Below are 22,018 nucleotides of genomic sequence, written 5' to 3' on the forward strand. Positions count from 1 at the left end.
AGTTCTGTCATTCTGCCTATTCAATGACAGCAGATTTGATAAGAGTACCTAAAATCTATTAATACACCCATAGAATGAGGAATTTAAAACTTTTATACTTTATTGTTCTCACTTTGCTGCGTTAATCGTGCCTTTGCTGGATTTAATAACCTGAAATTCATTATACCTTTTTATTTTCCAGGGGCAGGTATAATAGAAAAACTACTCATGAAAAAAACAAAATGTAGCCGTTATAATTTAAGAGAAAATGGTGAGACAAGGGGAGGAAAGGTGGAATATTCAACATATTCACTGCAATGTTACACCAAAAACCCATCTGTGTACATTTTTAATGGAATAATTGATATTCAGGAACTGTGTTCTCTCTAACACTGACATCTGTTGTCCTAGCTTTAATAACAACAGAGAATCTTTTTGATGTAATTTATTCCTTCACATCTCTGCAAAACATAAAACAGCGGAAAGAAAGTGTTGTCTTCTGGGTCGGCGTTTAAGTAACAAGGAGAAGACGCCATGCAAATTCAAATCCGAATGACAAAAATGAAATGAAATTGCAACACTGACTGGGAACACCCCTGTACTGATTTCCTTTGATCGTGAAAGAGTTCACATGCTGATTAGTTAGCCCTGATCAGCGTCAATCTCGTCCAAATGGATTCTCTCTGATGGCCCCCTCACTCCTCCTCACAGCCTCCCACCTCTGTGTCTGCTGCCTCATCCAGCTGGCTGGGCTTCTGCTGGGTCCACTTCCTTTGGCTCATGCTCACCATCTTGGTAACAGCAGACAGTTGGTGGGCAGAGAGGAGTCTGCTCTAGTACTCAAGGTCTATGGACTCAATTGGCAAGTGCGATGCAGATTATTCTTGTAGTGGAACTGGCCCCGAAGCAGCCTGGATCATGTATCTGATCAGTCTCAAGACAAACTCCTGTTTCTCTGGCAGGGACACTGATGAGCAGAGGGTCTCCAGTTAGCTTGGCGAGAGGCTTAGCTTTCCCAGGGACATGGCCTGGTTTGTAGAGGCATGGATGCTACAGTTTGGCTTATTTGGCCGTTTGAGAAAGTGGAGAAACCATGATGCAAAAAAAAAAACACTGAATGAGGAACTGGCTTGGAGAGAAGTGCAGGAATTCGGTTTCAGCTGCCTTGCAACTACTCTGTTCCATCAAACCTTTATTTAACTGAGCAGGTTTCACTGACAGCGGTGTTCTCTTTCTCAGCGATGCCTTAATCACACTCGATTAAAAAGATTTACAGCAAAGTATAACCACAGTCTGATCTGATGGCCTATGATAATTAATTACTTCTACTCTTTGTCCTCTTAGTACATTTCAGTACATTTCACAGTTAGTACATTTCTTACAGCCCATAACCCAGGATAACACAACGGTTCACATTACCGTGTGAACTCATACAAAATACAATTGAACCCGTGAGGCTTGTGCCAACTCTTGTTACCTGAAATGTCATGAAACGCTCCTTTAAAGTTAACGGGCGACGGGAACGACACAGGCTGGCGCGTTAGCATCTTAGCTGTAGTTAGCGTAGGCAAGTGCACAACCTTAGCTCTTTAGCTTGCTCGACATTTCACAGTGCTTAAACCACATTGCTAGCACGTTTACTCGATTCACGGTACTTTACACAGTTTGTCCCCCATCCCTATGCCTTGCCATACATAGCCCTGAACACTCATTTCACTCACTTCAAAGCACACAGAAAGCTACACTCTTTGTATTTAGCTAGCAAACGTTTTTTTTTTTTTTTCTATCGGCTCCCGCCATTTTGGTTTTACAATGCGAAACAAACATTTTCATCCAAGGTCAAATTCACCGTCTCTGGATATCACAGTTTCACAGTCGGGCTCTATTAAAATGTCCCGCTGCTGTCTATTAACAGGGTTTCCTTTATAGTCAGCTTACCTGTAAGAAACAGGAATAACCAGTTCAGCTCAGGACAGGAGCGCTCTTAGTGACCCGTATACTTACACTCCCTCATCAGCTACTTCTACTCCACCAGATACTGACGCTCAGTGTGGTGTAATGCCTAAAGCGCCCTCTGCTGACCACGCTGAGTTCAGCAGCTCCAAAACACCCAGAGACACAGTTAGTTTTCACTCATTTTTTTAAAACTACTATTTGCCTGTCTTTTCACCCACACCGTGCGTAATAACTAGGTTTTATTACAATTATTATCTCCAGTATATTTATTGGAGGAGAAACATTCCTCACTCTGAGTATGTTTATTACCATTTACAGTCAGTTATATCTTTGGTTTGTGGTTTAACGTCTTAATATCTTTACGCCTTTTTCATAAAGTGACACAGCTCATCTAAAATAGGTCTTTGGAAGTCACATCTTCCTTGTTGTGTTCGGTGGCGTCCTCCCACGGTGAGCACCGGTAGTTCACCGGAGGAACCCGCCCCCGCTCCATCAGTCTGGCCGTCCCATCGCCGCCCGGAGGAGCCGCTCTCTCCCCCCCTCTCTCACTCTCTCTCTCTCCGCAGCCCAAGTTCACAAACCGCTGGCTGTGTGTAGTTTGGATGGGCTGTCCCACTGTGCGAGTCTCTGCGTTGCCTTTACTATTGTTGTGCATTGGTTGGACAGACAGACTTCAGATCAACTTCAGATCACGTTTTCTGGGCAGGACGGACTCAAACATCTGAACCTTCAAACTTTTTGAACATTTTCTGGCTGTTTCTAATCTATGCAGGGTGATTTTTGTTGATGGCGCGGTCTAACCAAGATGGACACGGGTTGTCTGCCGGTTGGAGACTAGATAACTGCTTCATCCACTAAATCTAAATGTAGACTTTATTTATTTATTTATTCGCAGGAAACGTATGATTCACCCCAGGTGGATGTAACGGGACTGGGTCGTTTCCACCCCAGAGGTCTCATCCTATAATGAACATTTTCCCACCGAAGTTTCGGTGAACTTTTCCCACGACTCGCCATGTCGGGAGTGGTCCGCACCCTGAGCCGCTGCCTGCTCCCGGCCGACGCCAGCCGGGACCCCGGCGGCAGCAAGGAGAGGAGCCGGGAGAGGGACGCGGCGCAGGAGCGGGAGGCGCGGCGAAGGAGCCGGGAGATAGACGCTATGCTCGCCCGGGAGAGGAGAGCCGTCCGTCGGCTGGTGAAGATCCTCCTGCTCGGAGCCGGAGAGAGTGGAAAGTCCACATTCCTCAAACAGATGCGCATCATCAACGGGCAAGAGTTTGATCAGAAAGCAATGCTGGACTTCCGGGACACTATCTATGAGAACATACTGAAGGTAAGGACAAGGTTTCATGGGGAAATAAACAGCATGAGGCCTTCAAGCAAACTTTACAACCCTGAGTCCAAAGTTAACATCTAGAAGATAATCTTTGCTGTCAACACGTGGTTTGGCTTTGTTTTTATTTAAAATTGATATTTTGTTTGTTGAGAACTTTATTGAACCACACAGAGAGGTTTGTTGACATAGTGCATATTTTTATCCTGAAGTGTGTGTGTGTGTGTGTGAGTGTGAGAGAGAATGTGTGTGCCCTCCTTTTGTTTGCTGTCATGGCTGGGCCTCCTTCACCAGCTAACAATACCAGACTATTCCTGAGGGATGAGCACATCCGCCCTGAGTACCACACAGCCCAGACAAGGTTGATAAGAGCCTGCCCTGCTGCACAGTCAAGGCAGTATATAGTACCCTGGCCCGAATACCAGCATCCAGTGGCGGTCCTGTCACGGGCCTGATCAGACTCGGACACCCCAGCCCCCACTCCTCTGTTCAAATAAAATGAAGAGGGAAAAGCAACAATCAGACCATTAGTTCATCCATCGCTGACTAATCTGTCAGTTATTTTATTTAGAAACTGACACTTGCTTGGACTACAAAGTACTATATCAGAAAATGGTTTCCCAGAGTCCAAGTCGACGTCTTTCTTTTTTCGTCGTTTTGCCGCAAAAACTGTTCAAAACCCCCAAAATAGTCAGTTTTCTGTTATAGACAATGCAGAAATGCAGCAAATCCTCACATTTGACAAACCTTAAACAATGACTGGTATTTTTGCTTGATTAATGATAAATATTAATCCACTGTCAGAATTCTTTGACTAATTGATTAATACCCAGATATCTCTGCCCCTAAGCAGCTTTAAGGTTGTTCTAATCAAATAATTCCACTCTGTAGACGGCATCGTTTAAAGGCCAGCTAAAGATTCATTCATTATTGATCTGCATCAGTTCATTGTTTGGTGTTGTCGTCAAATTGCTAATTGTATCTGACTCACTCTAAAACCCAACAATAATTAGTTTACAGTCACTTAAGGTTAAGAAGAACAGCAAGCTGTAAATAACATGATCTCATTGCACAACCAGAGTAAATGATATTAGAACAAAACAAACCTTAATGAAGCAGAGAACCACCGCTTTATTGACTGCTGTGGTTTGACTGGTTTGCTGGCCTACAGTTTGGGGCGTTGGTGGAGCATCAGCTTCACCTGCCAGGTGTAGAGAACCCACACACCTTCATGGAAACCTAATGAGAGAAGGAGAACAAAGCAGGGACGAAGGAGGGATAAAACTGAAAGAGAACACACAGGTTTGTGGTGCAATTAGGCTTATAGAAATAAATAAATAACAGAGGTGGAGCTCAGGTGTGGTCCCGCTCCTTGAGTCTCAGTAATTATACCTACAGGAGCGAATAAATCTCTGGTGTTATCCTTGTTAAAGTGGAATCACTGCATCCTGGTGAAAACTGAGTACCTGTTTATTTATTAACTTAAATACAATTCTCTATCTTATAACCTCTGTTTTATAAATTGAGAACATGTTGGATTTTACTTTTTCTAAAAGCATGTTTTTCTTATCTCTCCTTCTCTGCCTGTCTCTCCTTGTGTTAGTTACTGAGTCAGTTCACACATTTTATGGTTCTGTGTTTTAGCACTTATCTTTTTGCTGGGGGCCACAGCGACTGCTGATTAACAAAGGAATTAGAAAAAGTTAGAAAGTCTTAAGAAGTCACCCTTTAAGGTTCAGTCATCGTAGCCCAGTTTCATATACTGTGTACTCTTCATCAGCTTAGTCCAGCTCCCCATTTAAACTATTGATCCCACAAAAATCTACACATTTGGCCTCTTTGGAAACTTTGGGATCACTACGGAAGCTGAAAATAAAGTTCTGTGGGTTTCAACACAGTTTGTGCTGATTAATCTGTACAGATTCAAGAGGTTAATTACTACTTAGCGCTTGTTTGTTAGAGGGCAGGGGGAAGAGGCACTGATTACCTGATTGGATATTGTATTCTGGCAGTTTTTGATGTCCGCTCTACAGCGAGCAATGTTTTCTGTCTCCCTGTGTTTTCAGTGGACTATGGGGGCACAAAAGGCAGAGGAGAAGGAGGGCAGTGCAGTTCATGGGGTGAACAACATCAATACAGGAAGGCAGCTAAAATTACAAAATAGAGATAAAAGAAACAGACCTCTGACAGCCTGCTACTGTATGCAGCTGCTAATAATGTCATTGATCACGTTATGACTGTGAGAATACATATTGCCAGCTCAGATGTCAGATGTTCATGTTTTTATAGACCCCTGTTCTCAGATAATGAGGGCCAGTGACTCATAAGACAAACACCAAGAACCGGTCTATTGGCAAAGTCTGTTTCTCCTTCAAATGGTGTTTCCCTGCATGGTCTGGGTTAAGGTCAGACTGGGTTCAAATTAGGCCATTCAGCTATTTGAAATAGTCCCTGTATGTTGGTGTTTCTGTTTGTAACTTATTAGCTGCACCCACTGCATATGCCAGATGGACAAATGGATTCAGAAGTTCACAAGTTTTACAGTCAGAAGCTGTGTTCCAGTAACTCAGTCCACGTACTGGAGGCCAGGCTACACATACAGCCTGAAAGAGATGCAGAATGAATGTTGCATTCGAGAGGTCCTTATCGGCAAGTAAAGTCAAAAATGTCCATGTTTATCACCAGTAAGTACTCCACAAACAGACAACAAGGTTCACATACCAATGGTAAGCCAGGATTAAGGTAAATTATACTTGAGTTTACAGTACGAGTTGTGAAATGTCACTTTAATACTCAAAGTACATACAGATAATTGTCTAGTAGTTGTGTGTGTCTGGTAGTTCAAGTGACCTATTTAAGAGTGACTGATGACAACCTGAATCCAAATACCCACTAAACACAAATTGGACGTGTGCTATTTCCAGACTATATAGTATATAAGTTGACAAGGATCACCTGAATGCCCTAATAAAAAAATTGGCCAGTTTATTTGAGAGAGTGTGCAGGATCTGGTGCTGTACTCCAAGTCTGGGCAAAGAAAAGGCAGGAATTCGGAGGAGGCTTGGTTAACTTGATATGGCATTGTCGTATTTGGTGTAGAAATGCAAACTATTTCAGCACATTTACTGACTGCGGACTTATTTACAGGCATGAAAGTCAGACGGACATGTTGCATGTTGGCAGAGCACCAGGCAAGCAGACAGCCGTGCAAACATGCAAGCATACAGGAAGTGAGACAGACAAGAATAAAGTGGATTATGCAACAAATACGCGGATTAGTAAATTGATAAGTTTAATGTTCAGAAACAGAAAGTTTAAATAGACAATAGTCATGACTGGATGTGAGTCAAGGCTCGCTCAACGGAAAACCAGCTCATGCTGGTGTTCGGTCTGCATGTGTGTGAGATTATGGTTACATGTGTGTCTTTGTGTTAAACAATAGTCACGTCCTGGGATTTCCTCAGTTGTTTAGGTTGTCGTTTGTCTTACTCATTTCTACTGTAAAAACAAAAACATAAATTATGAAGATATTAAAAAAAAAATGCTAAATGAGGGATCAGACTTTAAAAGACACCACAGCGTGTGTCACAAAGGGGCAGACTGAGGCAGACTACACACACACACACCTTCTACTTACTGTCACATCTTCCTATCTTGGGGCACTCTTTGACTTTCCTTGTCTAAGGTATCTTCCATATTTTTCCCTTGCTTTGGGGGTTTTAGAGGATTTTCTTTGTCTTTGCAGAGATAAAGTTGAGCTACATTAGGGCCTGTTGATGTTGATGGGAAGTAAAACCTACTGAATGTGACATTAAGCTCAACAAATAAACATGACTTGACTTGACTGTTGCACAAGACTTAGCTGGTCATGAGTCACTGACAGATACACACACACATACACACATCTCTTAACCTGCGGTGACCTCTGAAACACTTTATAGCTCACTGATAATGTTTTGCTGTTTCGTCCTCTGTTGTACTATTCAATAAAGTAGACAATCAAGCAAACAAGCTCTATTAATACAGTACGTTTTTAACTTCTGCATGCTATGAAATGTGCTACACATCAGGGTCAATTATTAAGCCATAAAAGTAGACGCAGAGAAAACGATATCACTGAATGACAAGCAGTAAAATAGCCAAAGTAAATTAGACTTTAAAAGGCACAAAAAATAAGGTATAAATAAGAACTGTCACTAAAAGTATTTAACAAAATTGGCTGCAGAACATATCGAGATAAGGGCAGAGTAAAAGCAAAAGGAGAAACAGATAGAAAACACTGGATATCTGTGTCTGTGTGTGTTGGCTAAGTTGATCACTCAGGAGGAGACCTCCCACACAGATCGGTCCACATGGTTTTCTTCAGAAAACCACCAGCAGCCACACATGTATGTGTGTGTGTCAGAGACATGTGTTTCACCCTTAAAGTTACTCCATGTTTACCAGTAACGCTTGGCTCGGTGTGGACGTTCTTCTCAGGAAGCAGCACATGCAGTGTGATTTATTTATTTTTTCATCTATGTGGTCAGGAAACATTTGTACAATATTGCTGACATTAGAAATCGCAGGTTTTACACCACTTGGCTGCATTCAGGCTTGAAATGTACTGCTTGTGTGTTTCTGCAGGGCATGCGTGTGCTGGTGGACGCCCGGGACAAGCTGGGCATCAGCTGGCAGAGCTGTGAGAACGAGAAGCAAGGCATGCTGGTGATGTCGTGGGAGGGACGTGTGGGGGCCTCGGGGGTCGAGCCCAGCGAGTTTCAGCTGTACGTGATGGCTCTGAGTGCGCTGTGGGCAGACGCCGGCATACAACAGGCCTACGCACGGCGCTCTGAGTTCCAACTGGTGAGTAGACTAGAGATGCGGTTCCCAGTTTTTCTCTAGATTTAAGTGATGGGCTACAACTTTATTCATGTACAGACTTATTTAAAAAACTGAATTTACGGTCACTGTGTTACAGGTCTTTGGTGGGAGGCTTGTACTGTCATATCTGGTTATCTACTGATTATTGTGACAACTGATAAACTAAAGAACAGCCTCTCACTCATTGTATCCTGCGTGTTTTTACTTTTACTCAACTAAAAAATGTGGATAGATTTTGCTTTTACACTGTACATATATACATGTACATCACATGTTATGTACATGTATATATGTATGTATGTTATCATAATTGTATTTTCAAGATTAAAGTACAATTATGAGAAAGGCTTACAAAAGAAGTGAGTTTTTCAAGAGCAACCAAGCAAACATTAGAGGAAAGTCTCAAAAATAAATCAATATAAAATAGGACAATAGGTTAAAATGTGTTTTCTTGTAGAAATATGTTTTTTTCTGATTTCCAATAATCTTGTGACCCTTTGGGTGGATCCTGACCTCCAGGATAAGCCACTTACACTAATCCTCCCATGAGCGTCTGCATCAGAAACCAGCCTCCTGTCCATTCACTGACCAAGAGTCACGTTTACTCACAGATTACTCACTGGCTGACATGATGCTTCTCATTTAATGTGTCACAGTAGTTAAAGAGTGTCCAGTGAGTGACTTATGACCGAGCAGAACCTCACTTATATGTCAGTATGAAAACGTGATGTTGCCTTTTCTGTGTCAGTGAAGCTAAACAGCAATTTCAGCTTAAAAGTAGTAATTTTTTGTTCTTAAAAACAATATAACATCCTGGAGCTGAATACAACTCAGAACCCTCGAAAACCATCATCCCTCTCCATCGTTTCTGTAAGCTGTCAAACTGAGGAGTAATGCCAAAAAAAAAAATCCTTTCATAAAATACCTTGCACTGTATATGTTTTCCAGTTGTGCAGCCCCTGTGGCTGTGAGCCGTAAATGTTTTTGCCACCAGTTCCATAAGTATTTCCACATCACTCAAGTGACGTCAGCAGTCCAGAGGAGCAGTTATCTTCGTGGTAACTGATTTACCACGGCCAGTTTTCACAGAGTTTACAATCACTGACATGCTCCGAACTTAAGATGAAGTAACTGGATAATATGTTTGTGCCTGTCAGCTCAGTGAAGGAGCACTGCACTGAGTGAAGCCTGCGGAAGTTTTTTTTTTTTTTCTTAGTAACTTACCTCTCTCCTTTTATTGTTTGGCGACTTTCCAAAGATGTAATTATTTTTCTCTTGACTGGAAATGGAGCCGGTGAAGTGGAGCCCTGCGGAGTTTCATCTGCCACGCTACATTGCACCAAACACAATTTGAAACGGCTCGTAGATTGCAGTGTAATTCTTTTTCCTTTTAACCCTAATATTTTAAACACACACTGATCAAAACCAGTGGGTTGCACACATCACCGAAGGTTGGATTTTCTCTTTTTAATGTGTAACGAGTCACACTGAATAGATGGAAAATGAGGCAGTATTTTTCATTGAAAATGTCAGGTATTTTAAAAGGGTTTGAAAAAATGGCACATTTACTTACCCAAATGCCAGAGTAGGGGTACACTTCTTTTTTAAAAAATGTGAAATACTTTAAAATCGTCATCAAAAGACATCCCATTGTTATATTGGTAACCTGTGCCCTCATTTTACCTAATAGTTTTGTTGCCAGTGAGTAGTGGAGATTTGATTCATCACTTACTTTGCAGCGATGATTTTTGACCATAGCAGCGTCAGTGTCAGACCATCCTTTGTTTTGTTTTGTTTTTTTTCCAGATGTCTAAGTTCATCTTTTTCTCTGCTGTCTGAAGAAAGCCAAATAAACTGAGTCTGGTTTAAAGCAGCCACTTACTTTAGTTTAAAGAACAATTTGTGCAGCAGCAGAACGGCTGGAGAACCACTTGCTTCCACAAGTGTCTACAAATATGCTGTGAAGGGCCAGACAGACTGTTAATGACGCTTAATGGTTCAACAGAATGTCATGAATGATCACTAACCATATTGTCAACATAGAGAATGTCTCACAGCATCGGCATCACCATCTGGTCTTGTTGTCAGCCTGCTTTGTATTGGCTGTGGCAGCCAGCTTATTTGTTCTTTATTGAAAGTGACACTGCAGCTATGCTGTCTGCTCAGAGCTGTAAGTTTGAACTTTTGCCTTGTTACACATCTATCAGTGACAGAACAATCTGGAGTCAGACAGAAGCCACTTCCGTCTCCCTCTCACTTAACATACTGTATGTGTGTGTGTCGGTGTGTTTGTGTACATGTATGTGTGTGTGTGTGTGTGTGTGAGATGTCAGTGCACAGCTTTGGGTCAGACTGCCTTGTCTTATCTGGAGCCACTGGATGATAAAACTAGTACACTACAGCTGTGCAGGCCTGCAGACATCATTCTGGCTTAAAGGATAAGGCTCTTGATATTCTATATTTTTTACTCATTGTCACATCAAATCCCATAGAAAGACCAAAACCAACAATGAATTGAGCAAGTATTGCCTGTGTAAGTCTGATGCAGCTTATTCCTCTGTGTCATAGAGCTCCATGGTTGTCCAAAGACTATTAAAAACACACCAGTGAGCCACAGTGTTGCACTGGGTGACATGGGCCACAGTCCCACATACACCATCCTGCTGCTATAAATACTCACTAGCACAAGAACATGGGCACCGCAGGAAAACATTTGTCTTTTTCTATCTGGGTTTTATTTTCATGATTGAGGTATTACTGACCAGTGAGCCATGCTGACTTTGCTCTCACCACCTCTGCTGTTTGGGAAATGTGGCTCCAGCAAAACAACATATATTGAGACTAGCTTTCTAAAGCTTTATAATATGAAGCTTGTTTGCAAATGATGGTAAACACAACCAACAGCCCCCTGTATTAATCGAGCCAGCGGTTTGGTTAACCAACTCATAAACTATTCCGTGTGTGTGTGTATGTGTGCACTTTGTTTTCTTGCGTTTCCATAAAAGACAAAGCATAAACAAATCTTCAGTTGTTTGCTACTGCTTCTCTTGTACGTACACGATAAATCAACAGTGATCCAAGGCCACAAATATGTAAACATACCAAGTGTAGATTAACTGAGATTAACAGGCAGCTGCTTAGTTAGCTGGCAGGTTGCCCAGGAACTAGATCTTTATGCAGTTAACAAGCATAATAGCAAACCTGGGGGGGGGCTGCTCTCTGTGTTTACTTTGGTTTGTAGTTATGTAAAATTTTACTCTATTTGGAAAACTTCAGGAGGATTGCACAGTTTGTCCCAATATATACTGTTTTGCTGGAGTCATTCTTTTGTAGAACAGTGGTGCCAAGTCCAAAGTTAGTTTGACCCATAGTCAGAGTTACCACAATTATAAGAAAGAAAAAAAATACATGAATTACCTTGTGACTGACAACAGTACTCCTAAAAATGCACAATTTGCCCTGTTTTGCTCCTATTTGCCAAAAAACAACAATGTGCAGCTGTTTTAGGAAGTGACTTAACCCTTCAAAACTTAAATATGCATTTTTCTGTAAGATTTACAGCCTCGGTAGGAACACCAGCTTTGGGAGGTGAACATCACACACACAGGGAAATTATGAAGTGTTGAGATAACACATTATTGCCATTGGTCTTTTCAAGCAATTTAAGTAATAGTAAGTAAAATACCAGCCTCATGCTTTCAAAGTAAGAAAAACTAAAATGTCTACTGTGGAGTAAATGTGCTGAGTTAGATACTCTCCACCTCCCCCCTTCTCTCTCCACTCTCGGAGAGGTTTTCCGGGGATACCACAGTCAGCTTTTCCCAGGCACAGCTGGAGCTGGGCCACAGGCAGACAAGAGGGAGAGGGAGGAAAGAGAGAAAGAGAGAGTACGATGGGAGGAAGAAAGGAGTGGAAAGTACAGAAGAGCAGGGGGATGGGAAGGCTGTGAGAGAAAGAGAGAGAGAAAACGGAGTGAAGGAGAGGAGGCAGTGACAGAAAAACAAACCGAAAGCAAGTACACGTAAGAATTTTGTTTACTTGCAGGCTTCACTGTGTTCCCACCACACCCAGATAACACATAGTTTGATATAGGATATAAACAGCAAAACCTCCTTTGCTCGAAAAACAAGGCTGTATATCACGCTGTGATGGTAAACCGTTGCTGTTGTCTTCAGCAGAACAGACATCCTGAATACAGGAGGCATGAGTTCGGACTGTATACCGTATACGGAACTTTGAAGCCCAACAAAGATGTAAAGAGGCTATAAAAGAGGCTGAAACACACATACACACACACATACACACACGCACACACACACACACAAATTCCATATGGTTGAGTAGATGAGATTTCAACCTGGAAGTCTCTGTTGCTGCTGCTGTTGTCGTCAGTGAGCAGTTGTACTTCATGATTTAATAGTGGCTGTACTGTATGTTATTGTTTTATCTGTACGTGAGGAGAAATCTGTTTCTGTAAATCCTTGTTTCTGCGTTTGATGTGTGTCGTGGTCGAGAGCAACTCTGTTATACTAAAGTACAATTCTGTGCTACTTACACTTTACTTGAGTAATTCCATTTTATGTCACGTTATACTTGTACTCCACAACATTTCAGAAGCAAATACTGTATTTCTCTCTCACATTATATTTATTTTAAAGCTTTTGGCACATTCTGGTTATTGATACGAAATCTAATCAACAAATAATAATTGTGATGATTTTTTATTGATTAAACTACCCAGCAGTGTATAATGTTGTTAAACTTAGCCTCACCTTTACCAGCTGCAACACAAGTGATAGGTACATTAATTCAACAATAATCCAGTGATATAATATACATGATTCTGCATTATGAGTACTTTAAGTAAATGTTGATAATACTAATACTTTTATGTTTTTACTCAAGTAAAATTTGAATGCAGGACTCTTCTGTTATTACTACTTATTATTAGAACTAAAATTAGGAAAAAAAAAACAAAAATAATAATAATAATAAATGATATGGTAAATGATAATTTACCAAGCAAAATGCCAAACATTCACATCTCAAACATGATAATTTTCTTCATATATAATTATAAATGGAATGTATTTGAATTTTTGACTGCTGTTCAGACAAAACAAGCTGGGAAACTACGATGGGCATAATCAAAAAATAATCAATCGATTAACCGATAATTAAAACAATTGTTAGTTACAGCCCTGGATTATTACGCAATATACTCACACTTTGTGTTAACAGCTCATTGTACTTTGGTGGCCGCACAATAGTGGCGCACCCAGTCACACACACATTGCAAGTGACACATATACCTGTAGCCACATACACATACACACACACACTGCAGAATATGAGCTTATTCAGGTCTTTGCTGTGATAAAGCCCCTAATCTGCCCATACAAGCCATGAATGGAGACATTCCTCCGGCCTTATTCAACTACACAAACACACACACACATACACACGCACACACACACACACAATAGCTATATTTTACAGCTTTAATACTTATGGATCTGCACTACAAGGCACTAAAACTCATCCTTGGCCTAATAAAATTAATTTATTTCAATATTTAGTTTGATGCTTTCGCTGCATGAATGATCAGGCTGCTTCATTTCTGCTGATGGTAGTTAAAGCGCCTGTGAAAATGATCTGTGAGTGTGTGTGTGTATGTGTGTGTGTGCGCGCGCACATGCGCTCACATATATCTGTGTCTCTGTCTGTCTCTGGGAATTCCCCTCTCCCTGCTTTTCCCTCTGAACAGCCCCTCCTCCTCTTCACGTCCCGCTGAACCAATCAGAGTGTGCGGCTTTGTGTTTCCTATTGCGGTGACACTGTAGGTCAGTGGCGGGGTCATGGGGTCACATCTCACCCGCACATGGGTCACGTTTCCTGGTTGTTACGCGACATGTCAGGGACGACAGGGATGAATTTAACGGCCACAAGAAGAGTTTTTACAGATTCTGTCTGGATAGTGTGACAGAAACTAAAAATCTGCAAAGTCTGAAAAAAGTTGCTGTCGACATGGGTTTAAAGAGGAATAATGCTATATTGTTGTGAGGCCCCTTGTGTGTGTGTGTGTAATGGTAGTGCTAAAATGACTGTGTAACTGGGTTCTGTCTGACTGGCTAATCCCTCCCTCCCCCATGTCTCTCTCCACTGTTTTCACACACACAGCTGTTTCCTGTTGAATGTGTGTGTTTAAGAGAGAGAGGGAGGAAGAGAAAGATTCAATTTTAAACTATTGTCAGGAATCATAAGAGCCAGGAAGAATATTTAAGGTAGTATGAACATTATACACCCAATGATTCAGCTCAAATCCTGGGTTTTTATGTTTTATGTACGATGTGTTTTGTACTACAGACAAAAGTTTTGGTTTTGCAAACTGCAGGCATTACATATACCTGACACTACAGCAAACTGTTTTGCAAATTATGCTGCTGTGCTTTAGAAAACTGACTATACTGAACTTTTCCTCTGTTCCAGGCACCCACCAGTTTCCATTCGTTTCCAAACAGTATGAGAATCAATTAGCAGCCTCTTAAAACTTTTTTAAGCTGTATAATCCATTACACTGACGATTAGCCTGCACTTAAACCACATTACTGCTCAGCAATAGTGTAGCATTGACAAATATAAATGCAGACTTGATGTTCACTATGACAGATTACACAACTCAAGTTTCAAGAGCCTGTTAATTGATTTTCGTACCCTATGGAAATGAAATGAACTCAACTGATGCCTTCAAGTGGCTATAATTGATATTTTTATAATAACAATGCTTCAAAGGACAATGTGACAATGTGATCGGGGTCGGTTGTAGTGATTAAGCCACAGAGAATTATCATCTCCTCACCCTCAGCTTTACAGAGCTTCATTTCAACTTCCAGCTAATTGTTTAGCTGTCTGTCTGCAAATTTACTGTGGTGGTTCACTCTCAGCTTTAAAAACCCACGGTACAATACCTGTTCAACACCAAAGCAGGAGCAGCAGAACAAACCTATAAAATTTTAAAGCCAAATGTGCTAGCAAATAGTTTGCAGTAGACACGGAGCAACATTTACGTTAATTTCATGTTGTGTTTCTGGTCACTAAATGAAAAGAAATCCAATATTAACTTGCCTTTTAGTTTTGTTTTGGTATCCACCAGTCCTGAGGGAAACGTGAGGCTCATTAATGGCTAAATAATTTTTTCCATTAAAAACAACGGCCCCTGTTCGAACCGAGGTTGATCAGATCGGTGTCTGTGGTCCAGAAAAACAAAATAATGCACTAAAAGACACTAAAACGCTGCATAAAGCTGAGGGAACATGCAGAGTCAGGTGATAATTCTCTGTGGGTTTGTAACTGCAGACCACCTCTTTCAAATTACACATTTTATCCGTTGTTAATATAAAAATATTTATAAGCGCAGCTTTAAGGCCTTCTCACAAATCTTAATGGAATCATATAAGCAATTGTGTGGCAATGTGAACAAGTACACTAAATGTGATTAGAGACAACGCTGATAAAAACATCACTCATACAAACACAGACACCCAGTTATGATTCAGTTATATGACTCGAGTCACTTCAGTTCACGTTCTAGTTATACATGAAGAACACTGCGACATTGGCTGATAAAGTAGCTTCACAAGTAGCAGAGTATGTCACAAAAAGTATGATAGGATTGATATCATTATGGTTGGTCACATGTTTTCTGTCCCTCGTTCCATCGATTGATGTCCTATTGAATCAGTGACCACAGTGTGATAGCTCCTATGAAATGAGAATTCGATAAGGAGGAAATGCGGAGGAAACGAAACTGTTCTAATCATCAAATTAAGGCCTTTAACTTGATTATTTATGTCTTTCGGTTCGGTTAATGTGTAATAAGAAAACTCAGATCCATTTGGGGTTTTTTTTCTCTTCCTGTCTGCAGAGTGAGTCAGTGAAATACTTCCTGGATAACTTGGATCGTATTGGACAACTGGTGAGTCACAGTGACTAGTGACATTTTAAATTCACTCTGCATTCCTTCAACTCCTTTAACTCAACAAAAAAAAATTCTTTCCCTTTTTTAGAACTATATCCCAAGCAAGCAGGACATTTTGTTCGCGAGGAAGGCGACAAAAGGAATCGTCGAGCACGACTTTGTCATCAAGAAGATCCCTTTTAAGATGGTGGATGTCGGGGGGCAGAGGTCTCAGCGGCAGAAGTGGTTTCAGTGTTTTGACGGGATCACATCGATACTCTTCATGGTGTCGTCATCTGAATATGACCAGGTACCATTCAAGCACACACACACACACACACACACAACCGCTTTGGCTCACGTAACGCTGATATGGAGATTTTAAGAGGTTATTTAGACAGTCTGATTATTATTCTCTTGACTTTTAGAATTACGAAATGGACGAGCAGCATCACAGGGACACAACATTTGAGACTTACACAAAGCTCTCTTTGTAGTTGCCTGAGGAAACTTGATTGTTGCCTCATTCGTGGCTGCAGTTCAAATCAGCAGTCATATGATGACAACTGAATCCTTAATTGGTGCACAGATAAAACCTGAAAAAACCAAACGATAACGTGTGTGTGTGTCATTCCAGGTCTTGATGGAGGATCGAAGGACAAACCGTTTGGTGGAGAGTATGAACATCTTCGAGACAATCGTCAACAACAAGCTCTTCCTCAATGTGTCCATCATCCTCTTCCTCAACAAAACAGACCTGCTGGTGGAAAAAATTCGCACCGTGGACATCCGCAAGAACTTTCCCGAGTTCAGAGGAGACCCCCACAGGCTAGAGGATGTACAGGTACACACGCATTTATGCTTTCATCCACCCACACACATGCATTAAACCAATGAGCATGTATACTTCACAAACACAGGCGTTTGAGTCTGTGCACACAAGAAGGCAGGTTCATCCATAAAAAGACAGCAAGTGTGCACTCCACCTCTGTGCTCAGCCACAACAGTACAACCAAATCCAGTAGAGCTTCACATCTTATTAAAATATCATTGCTGATGCATTTCAGCCGTAGACATCTTCTCTTTGGGAAAGATATTTTGGATTATAACATTCTCTGATGAGACTTCCTTTTTAAAGGCCAAAGAAAGGGAAACAAAGGGAGGATGGAGAGCCAAGATGTTTGGGATTGACAGGCTTGACACCACTAACAAACCACAGGCCTTAATAACAGTTGCACTTCTAAAACTTTACAGCTGTTGCATTGTTGTGCTGCTCTTTGCACTGTGTTGCACTTTGTTTGAGTAAGCCTGGCTCTCTGTTTTCTGTCCTTTAAAAGCCCCTTGTAGCGTAGTGCAGCGTAGTTTACACTCCCTCTGGCTCAGCTTTACACCAGTGTCGTATGAGGTCATTGCAGTGCCATAATAAGTGAGCCGCTGTTAACAATATTCATGGCCCAAAAGTGTTTTAAAGAAATGATATTTTAATAAAATGGTAGCAAACTGTCACCTGTAAATCTACATATACACACAGCAGGTCATTCCATTGCTTACTGGTTTTAAATGTAGTAGTACAATACAAATGTTCCTGACTTTTAAAAACCTACATATTCATTTTTATGGGGGGGGGGGGGGGGGTTGTTTGTGAAGGGTCACAGTAGAGAAAAGACCGTAGAGCACCAATATGTTAAAATGTTCAGCGCTGTAATCGTACTTCGATATTATTATTTACGTGGGTGTAAATATTCTGAATTTGAGCATAGGATTGCTACTTTTAATAATCCTTTTCCTTTCATCCTCCCGCCCCACACTGTCTGAGCCAGATTAGGAGCTTGGTTATCCGTATACATAGCCAGGAAGTTGTTTCTCTAGTCCTACCCCAGTTACGGAAACAGGATTTCTTGTAGCGTCTAAGAAATCAGGTCACTGCAGACAGCTGACTGTACTGTACTGCAGTTACTCAAGTGTCCCCGCTCTGCTCTTTCCAGGCCTTCCTGGTGCAGTCGTTCAGTCGCAAGAGGAGAAACCGAGGGAAGCCGCTGTTCCACCACTTCACCACAGCGGTGGACACAGAAAATATCCGCTTTGTCTTCCACGCCGTCAAGGACACCATCCTGCAGGAAAACCTCAAAGATATCATGCTGCAGTGACCTTCATGCCGCAGACGACGGCTTCTCTGACTGTGAACTGTGAAACCAGCCATGAATTCAAACCTGGAGGACTGCTGAGAAGGCCTGCTTCGTTGTGACGCATATTAACACTGACCTGTGGAGCAGTCAGTTGACCCACAGAGTGGATCTAGCTGAACTCTGAACCTGTGGAACCACGAAGCGACTCTGGATCCGTTGGTGTACGTCGGCCCCTGTGGAAACTGTGAGGGTCACTGAGGACAAGACCCTGCATGTAACCTGTTAAAATGTGTGTATGCTGGAAAGACAGTCACCTTTCTCCTACTTGTAGCACTCAAGTGTTTTTTCCTTAATATACATGTTAAGAAATGTCTAAAAAAGAAAGACGAGAAAAATGAGAGAAAAGCACCTACTACATGACATGGGCACTGAAAGTGTTTTTCTCAGTTGTACATATATATATAAATGACTAATGACGACCCCTGTCACTAAACCACGTCAGACTGCTGCCTGTTGAGATGTAGCTGGATTAAGCCGTGTGAGCAACGAGCGGGAGGGAAAGGGAGTGACCAGAAAGGAAGAATAAGGAAGAAAGAAAGTTTAGAGCGAGCTGAAGAATGCCTCGTCTTAATGTACATGTGACAGAGGGAGAGGGGTGAGGGTTTGTGCCCATACTGGTCATATGCTGTTTTTATGTGATAAGCTTGCTCGAGTGTTCCTGTCAGTGATCTTTAACAGAGGAAAGAGATGAGTCTGTTTTATTCTCCCTGTTCTCTCCTGCTCCTCTCCTCTTTCCCTCTACCCCCCCCCCCCCCCCCCCCCTTCATCCCACCGTCATACAAGAGATGAACAGCTGCAGATAACAAGTCGTATCCCTCGTATCCTTCCCCTCTCCTCCTCTCACTGGCACAATAGACAGCTTGTTCGCCTCCTCCCTCTCCGACAGTCAAATTAGAGGCACTTCTTGGTTTAAAGAAACACACACACACACACACAGCTCCCGACCATGCACGAATTATGGTTCATCTCTATCCCTATGCCTTTCTTTTATTTCCCACCAGTATCTCAGTAACCTGAGGCATACGGTAAGTACCCCCTTTATAAAAAGTCTTTGGGATATGGTTACACTGCTTGTTCCTGGTCTTTTGTCCTGTAAACGTGAAGGGAAAAGTAGAAAATGACAGGGTTGAACTGTTAATGACTTTATTGCCATGTTCCTGGCAGACATTGTGGACTTTACCGTGCTGACTGTAGCAGTCGGGGTGAGAAGATTAACACAAAACATCAAAATAGTGAACGAAACAAGCCAGGCTGAGCAAAAACCCATGGAACTGAGATAATTTATGCAGATGATAATACACAGTTCTCTTCTATGTTAGGTATTTTCCATATCAGGACACCTCCGAGTGTATTATCACTGATAACATGTTAATTCCGTAGGAAAAATGTTAAGGAGATGTTAAAAGTCAGTTTTAACCCGTGGTTACAGCTAGATAGTTAAAGGATTAATTGAACAGAAATAGAAAATTATTCAACAATGATTTCGATAGTTAATTAATCACTGGTTATTAATGAAGTAAACATTTGCTGGTTCCAGGCTCTCAGATGGGGTCATTTTAATTCAGTTTTCTCTAATTAAATGGGTGTGAATTTCAGACTGCTCGTCAGAAGACGTCACCTTTTACTGTTTTCTGACATTTTAAAGCTCCACTAGTCGATATCAGTAATGTGGAGCGTTTAAACATCTTTCGCCTTTTTGTTTTGGTTTTATAGCCCACAACCTGGTTCAGTATCACTGCATTTAAGAACTGATGAACCCACTGCTTGGCACCAAACAGCAAACAGCAAGTAGCTGCTGAATATGGTGGAGCATTTAGAAGCTAAAGAGCCTGATATTTCCCTCAGGAGGTGGTGGAGACCAAAATCAGAGCTATGACAGAGTGAATTAGGCTTACATATGTCACATGGCCAGAAACATAACTCCAAATAAATGATTATGTTGCTCTGTGCCTTCTGGATGTGTAAATAAACCACTGTTTGCTAACATATTCTCCTTATCAACTTAAGAGCTCAGCGATGTGTTCACAGCTTGGTGCAAAGAAAAAAAAACAGTTCATTCAGGTTCAAAGACCAAATAATTAATCAAGTAATCAAAACAATTACCAACAGATTAATCAGAAGTGAAAATAATCACTAGTTGCAGCCTTATTTATGTCTGTTTATCGCCAGTGAGAGTTAGCTGGTAATGTAGCATAAAGAAAAAGTACTGTTGCTATGGTTGCTTGCAGTTTTATATACCTTGTGCACTGATCTAGGTTGGTTAAACTGTTGGCATGTTGGAGGTGTCCTTCTACGTGATATTAATGAATGACTCTCAGCCAATCAGAGGCATGGATTTTGGCATGGATCCTGGGGTTCTGAAAATAAGTTCTTGTTTAAGATGTTTTTTAGTGCATAATGTGTGAAATGAAAATGTTGATTTGATTCCCAACACTTGCATGATGTGCATTTTTGGTACGCAGCAGTAGGACAGAGCTGGGCTGCTCCTCCCACCCTGAGAATTAAGTCCAAATAGCCTTGAGGGGAATGAGGCTACCCGTGAGCACTTCCACACGCCTTATTATAATACTGTGTAATTTGTCTGTTTTTTTGTGTGTGCTCATCGTGACTTATGGCCCTTTTGTGCATGTTTATACTTCCTGTACATAGAATACTGTAAGTATTTGCCTGACACTGTGTGTTAACCTTGCAATACAAACACCACTCGGTCTAACAGTATCACTGTAACTGTAATGTTGCTGTAACATGTGTCGTTAACTAACCGAACCTTTCCACTCACACACGTTTTTTTTTTTTTTTGTAAGCATCGTCATTGCACTGGATGTGTCCGAGAGAAAAACGACCCGAAAAGGAAAACGTCTGGGGTTTGAAAAATTTAGAAAAGGCAATGAAACAAATAAACAGACGGCGGACTTTGAAAGGCGAGCAGGATTAAGGCAGAGGATGAAGAGAGGGAGGTCTGCTGCTGTTGTTTTTTTGTTTCCCAGTGCCTTGGCTCTGTGCTCTGTGGTGAAATACACTGCCTTTTGCTGACATGCTGTTTCTTTATTTTCTCAGTGCTGGCGTCTGTGTGCATTTGATTGTGTGTATGGTAAAGCAAGAGGTCAAGACCCTCTGAGCTCAAAAGTGAAAAGTGGTGGAAAGATTAGCAGTTGGGTGGGAGGGGGGTAAACGGCAGAAGAGTTTTTTCTTTTTAAACATGTTTTGAGTTCTTGAAGGAGAGATGTGGTGAAAAAAAATTAATTCAAATATGTTTTTCTTATGTCCTGGGGCAGTTTAATCAGTATTTATGAACGAGTAAAGCCAGAAAGCAACGAGCCGAGGCTCCTGATAAGTAATGTCATACTGATGTACAGCCCGGGGGCTAACTGTAGGCTCTCAGTCCACATAATGTAATACGAAGCTCATCGGCTAGAGCTATCAGACCGCTGGGCATAAGAGTAAAGCTGAAGTGGGGCGATATCTTCGTTACCCAGCAGAGCCTGACCTTTGCTTTGGCTTTTAATCAGAGGAGCTCTGATACATAACAGACTGCAGGTCTCAAGAGAGAGGGAGGGAGCCCAGAAACAACTAGACCAGAGTTTTAGCGTTGTTTTAGAAATCACTGGTTAACATAGATTTATTTACACAGGAAGTGTGTAGAATGTAATTTAAGGTCTAAACACGCACATACACACACACCGCACGAACACATGTGGCAGCCTATGGGATCTCTATAACCAAAAAAGACAGAATTGACCCTGT

The 22,018-nt window shown here is 41.5% G+C and overlaps 1 protein-coding gene across 1 annotated transcript; it reads left to right on the forward strand.

Annotated features, from left to right (window-relative positions):
• Nucleotides 1–2,509: 2,509 nt before the first annotated feature.
• On the forward strand, nucleotides 2,510–21,307 carry gna12a (guanine nucleotide binding protein (G protein) alpha 12a). Its single transcript, XM_041035581.1, has 6 exons — nucleotides 2,510–3,268; nucleotides 7,895–8,113; nucleotides 16,056–16,106; nucleotides 16,198–16,398; nucleotides 16,726–16,932; nucleotides 18,074–21,307. The coding sequence occupies exons 1-6, from the start codon at nucleotides 2,951–2,953 to the stop codon at nucleotides 18,233–18,235; spliced, it is 1,158 nt and encodes a 385-aa protein (XP_040891515.1). The 5' UTR covers nucleotides 2,510–2,950; the 3' UTR covers nucleotides 18,236–21,307.
• Nucleotides 21,308–22,018: the final 711 nt, after the last annotated feature.

The sequence above is a fragment of the Toxotes jaculatrix genome, chromosome 4 (assembly GCF_017976425.1).
Source record: "Toxotes jaculatrix isolate fToxJac2 chromosome 4, fToxJac2.pri, whole genome shotgun sequence".
Classification (NCBI taxonomy): Eukaryota; Metazoa; Chordata; class Actinopteri; family Toxotidae; genus Toxotes; species Toxotes jaculatrix.

What these genes read in the sequence shown, in the direction of transcription:
- gna12a (XM_041035581.1), top strand. Translation starts at nt 2,951, where the DNA reads ATGTCGGGAGTGGTCCGCACCCTGAGCCGCTGCCTGCTCCCGGCCGAC. An exon ending in TCTATGAGAACATACTGAAG is followed by an intron (nt 3,269 to 7,894) that starts GTAAGGACAAGG and finishes GTGTTTCTGCAG; the next exon opens with GGCATGCGTGTGCTGGTGGA. An exon ending in ACAGGCTAGAGGATGTACAG is followed by an intron (nt 16,933 to 18,073) that starts GTACACACGCAT and finishes TGCTCTTTCCAG; the next exon opens with GCCTTCCTGGTGCAGTCGTT.